The 4,758-nt window shown below is 57.7% G+C and overlaps 1 protein-coding gene across 1 annotated transcript; it reads right to left on the bottom strand.

Moving 5' to 3' along the window:
- Positions 1–223: 223 nt before the first annotated feature.
- IUM83_07147 (putative histone acetyltransferase) lies at positions 224–2,350 on the bottom strand (the record flags this gene model as incomplete). The annotated part of the gene is made up of 4 exons (XM_067931413.1): positions 224–263; positions 343–504; positions 577–659; positions 728–2,350. The coding sequence occupies 4 exons, from the start codon at positions 2,348–2,350 to the stop codon at positions 224–226; spliced, it is 1,908 nt and encodes a 635-aa protein (XP_067780271.1).
- Positions 2,351–4,758: the final 2,408 nt, after the last annotated feature.

Raw genomic sequence — 4,758 nt, 5'->3', positions numbered from 1 at the left:
CGCTTGCGGAACTTCGCACTGCTTGCACTCGCAGTGTTAGTTTCCTTTCTCCCTCGCTTTGGAGGAGATGCGGCAACTCGCTCGGCTTCGCTGGGCCAGTAGTCGCCATCAAAATATGGAGGAAGCCGCGTGTCAAGGGTGTCTTCCAAGAGCTCAAATTCGTGGGTGTACAAATCGTCGCATGCGAATACGACTCCCAGCTCCTTGGCTTTTTTGGCCATGCTCAGATACCACTGAAGAAGGCGCTCTTTGCCAGGGTTCTTCTGAAAAGAAGGATGGCACCAATAAATAAAATCACCTCCACGCGTAGTAGGGCACGCCCAAATATGCGCGTATTCGTACCCGTTGGCTTTGCAGGACGCCAGGTACGAGATGAGAATCTGGTGGAACAAGCTCGTACGCACATGGCGCGGGCGCATGTACACCAGACTATCGAGGTACGCAATGTACGTCCGGTTGCGGTTGGCGGGCAACTGGCAGTGCTTATCATACTCCTGAACATACCTGTGTCGAGTAAAAACAAAATAGTTGGTTTCCGCACGACACATCCTGAAAAAATCAATACGAACCACTTACATAGAAAAGATGCAAACTTCGACGCCATTGATCATCTGGAAAACGAAGATGACCTTTGACGTGTAGTCGAGAGCTTGTGGGTACTGTAAAAACAAAACCACATTTAGACGCTGAACATATCATCACACCAGCTTGATTTAACTGGGCTTACCTCTTGTGATTTCGATCGAAAGTTTTCGCGCACAACTGAGCTCACATGGCACGTGCTTTTGATCGCAGATACCACTTTCACGACAATGGTTTGCGCTGCCTCGTGTTCACCGAGGTTCTCCAGATGCTGCTGCACCCATTTCTGCATAAATCGTGATACACGGCACGACTGAAGGTCTTGGCTCTTCACAAAGCCCGAAGTAGTGCTGGCATCCACGGCATCTAAGTCTACTTGCGTCAAATAGTCGAATACTTTTTCTTCGATCTCCTCATCAAACCCGAGCGCTCGCGTGAAGTCTTTCGTGTACGGCCTGCGCTTTAACGCGGGGCTATGAGATCGCAAGAAGTCCTTTGTCTCCACTTTCACTGGAAAATCCTCCACAGAGGTCTCAATCGGAGACATTCCCAGCTCTTCGTCCTTCTCTTCGGCATCTAGCTCCTTGAGACGGCATAGCGGACACGTGTACATCACTTCTTCCTCTTCGTCCGCATTCTCGCAAGCATTGAATAGTGCACAGATCTGATGCACCCAGCCGTTGCACCGATCGCATTGCACCCACGGCTCCGTAAGCTCATCCAAAAATTTAGCCTTCAACAAGGCAAGCTTCGACACGATGTATTCTGTAGAGCCCTGGTCAGTAGTTGAGGATGGCGCTGTCTTGAGCGTCAGCGTCTTGGGGAGCGAGCTGAAGCACTTGGAGCACCAGTGATACTGCGCGTCGGGCGTCTTGTAGTACACGGCGTGCCGTTTGATCCGCTGACGACAAGCGCCCGAGCACACGACGAAGGGCGGCTCGAAGTTGATGCACTTTTCGTTGCAGATGCCGCACACATTGTCGAGACAGAACGGGCACGAGTGCTGGTCGCGTCGCTTGGCCATCGCCTCCGCCTTGGCCTTGTACTTGGCGTAGTCCGCCTCGAACTCCTTGCGCAGCAGCGCTGCCGCCTCGTGCACGATGTGCCCGGGCGGGTTGAACAGACAGGCGTTGCTGAACACGAGGCGGATGTCCTCCGCGCACGCGTCCGCCGTGGCGTACTCGAGGTTGAGGCACTTGTTCTTGACCAGCGCCAGGTCCATCGGCTGCTTCACCACCTCCAGGTAGTGCGGGATGTTCCACGCCACCGGGTCCACCCGCACGTTGAAGAAGCCGTGGTTGCCTTTGTGGAACATGAGCTTGGACACGATGGCCAGCAGCGGCCGCAGGAACAGCTCGCGCCGCACGTCGCGCAGGTGCTGCCGGATCTGCTCGGCCGACGCGGCGTTCAGCGGCGACAGCGCCGCACTGAGGCTGCCGCTGCGCACGACGGGGCGTCTCTGCCTGCGGATCACGACGGCATCGAGCTCTGCGCTGGCGTGGGCGTCCGCTTCCGCCGCGTCGTCGTCACTCGCCACCGCGCCGTCGTCCGCGCGCTTGGGCTTCTTCTCGCACGGGGAGTCGGCGGGCGCGTCGCCCTGCGCGCGCTTGTGCTTGAGGCCGCACGGCGACGCCGTGGTGTCCGCGGGGGCGAGGGAGGCGCCGGCTGGCTGCGGCGGGGGCTGCTCGGCGCACGCAGCGACGGAGCCGGCGCTGGGTGCGGAAGGTTTCCCGCGCTCCAGCGGCAAAGCTGGTGTGTTCAAACCCATGCGGACGGGCGCCACGTGGGAATGTTGGTTTTGTCTTGCCGTTTGTATGCCACGGCGGGTTGGCGCGCGGTCCGCCACTTGCTTCAGTGGGTTGGCATCCAAATATGAGGCCGGCAGCGACGAGAGCGGATGGCGCGGGAAAAGGCGCGCGCGCTGCCGCGATACAAACGCCAAGTCAAACCGCTAGAGAGAAACCGATGCTTCTCGAAGATCCCACTACGCTGCGATTGGCCAAAATGGCGCCGCAAAGGGACGAAACCCACTGAGCCGATTTTTGGGTACAGTCGATGGCATTGGGCGCCTTCCAAAACCTATATATAACGGTTTGGTCATTAGGGGTAGGGGGATTAAACTGGTCATTAAACGGAGCGATTAAACGGCATTGTTTGAAGGATCAAAAAAAGTGTCCGTTCAAACAATTCGAAAATGGGTTTGGTCGCCCGTTTAATACCCCCCTTATTTGGCAACTCGATTAAAAAGTATCTTAAAGAATGTATGGGTTCAAACAGTTCCCTTATTTAGAGATTTCATTTGAATTGAAGTTGCGCGCGCGATCTTGGAGGGTCTTAAGGCGCGAAAGCGCGCGCGCTTACAGAGCGCACGCCTCATTTCGAATCTGGACTCCTCGTGCCGAAGTCCTCGCCTGCCTGCTACGAACGTGTACGTACAGTGCGAGTTAATGTAGTTGTTCATTCATCTAAACTATCGATTATCCCCTGCCTAGGCAACCATGCATTCGTCTCCACCGAGCAAGCGCCGCCACACGGCAAGCAGTGTCCTCGAGACTTCGATTGCTTTCGACACCAAGCGCCGCAAGATCACCGCCGCGCTGGGTTCCAGCGCCGCTGCGGCCGAGTCGATCCGCTGTAATCCGCCTTCAGGAGAGCCATGCAGCGAGGCCGCTGTGGTTGTACCAGGCAACCCAGTGCCTTCGGCCACCGTTGCTGTCGCGCCCACGAAACCGTCGACGGGGTCCAACGACGTCGCGAAGGTTAAGAAGACCACGGTACTGACGGTCATCAAGACCGTCACGACCGTCACGACTACCGTCACGACACGAGTTTCTCGAGCGTCGCCACGCTCAACGTCCTCCGCCGAAGAGGAGCCGCTCAGAGAGATATCCGCGCAACCAGCTCCAATGGCCTCCGGCGCCGGAGCCCCCGCTGCTTCCAAGTACCTACTGTCGGCGTCGCCAAGGACGCGATCAGGCCGGGTTGTGCTGCCTGAAGGAGTCAACGCGTCGGTGACGATGCAAGTGGCGCCGCTTGCAGAGTTTCAGCTCTCCCCGCCTGCTTCGTCGAGTGAAGGCCTCCCCAGTCCTCGTTCCAGCCAGAGCACGGAGACGGAATCATCGCTTCCAGGCACGCCTGCGCGATCGGCTCCGATCCCAGATGCTGCATACTCGCCTGCGACGGCAAGTTCCCAAGCGAGCACTGTGGCTCCGTGGTCACCCCAAAGCCCCTTCCGGACCCGTCAGCAACAACGAGCAGAGATTGTTCCTCGATGGTACACCGAGGCGGTCGCCTCCGACAGCGACGATTCCGAGACGGCACCGCTCATCGGCTCCCCGCTCCCAGCTGCACGCCCATCGGTCGCTTGCTTGCTCACGAGCTCTCCCGGGTTTACTGTTATCGAAGGCGGTTCAGCGAACCCACCTCGCGACGAGTGGCAGCTCGAGTCGTGGCCGGATGACGTGCAGTTCACATCGGCACAGCTGAATCCGCGCCGCTGGAAGTTTCCAGCCGTCAGCGTGGGGGTGAGAGGGGGGGGGCTTGGCTGTGGATGCGAAGAACGGCGCAAAGCTAACACCTGCCTCAACGCTCGAAGCAGCAGATTCTGCACGGAGTACAACTGCACCTTTGCTGCCGAGTGTGGCAATGGGCTTCACGAAAGCCGTGCGCTCGCTATCGGTCGCAACCTGCGCACTGGAATGCGCGGTTTGGTGGCGCAGGCTGCTATTCCTGCTGGCGAAGTCATCGGGCAGTATTTGGGCCACGTGGACTTGTTCGGGCCGCCGTGCAAGAACGGCCCGTTCAACGATGGCTACAGAATGCATCTTCGCACTCGGAGCACGGGAAGCAAGTTCATAGGCATCGACGCCTTGAAAGTGGGCGGCAATCTCCGCTTCATGAACCATGCCTGCAATCCGAGCACCCGGTTCCATGAAGTCCATACGGGTCAAAGGCTGACGGTGGTCGCCGTCAGTATTCGTGACATTTACCCAGGCGAGGAGGTGACGGTTTCCTACGGCAACAAGTTGTGGTTTGTCTGTCGCTGCGGGTGGTCGGGATGCCAACATCGTCACCTGGAGCACTTGCACCAGGATTCGGAGTCTGCGTGAATCCACCGCACGTAGGTATATAAAAATGGTGTACGTGTTGTGTAATGAAATCTTTTGAAATTCGAAG

This window comes from Phytophthora cinnamomi (genome assembly GCF_018691715.1).
Source record: "Phytophthora cinnamomi strain GKB4 chromosome Unknown Contig127, whole genome shotgun sequence".
Classification (NCBI taxonomy): Eukaryota; Oomycota; class Peronosporomycetes; order Peronosporales; family Peronosporaceae; genus Phytophthora; species Phytophthora cinnamomi.
Note: the sequence above shows the minus strand (reverse complement) of the source record. Positions and strands in the feature narration are given on the sequence as shown.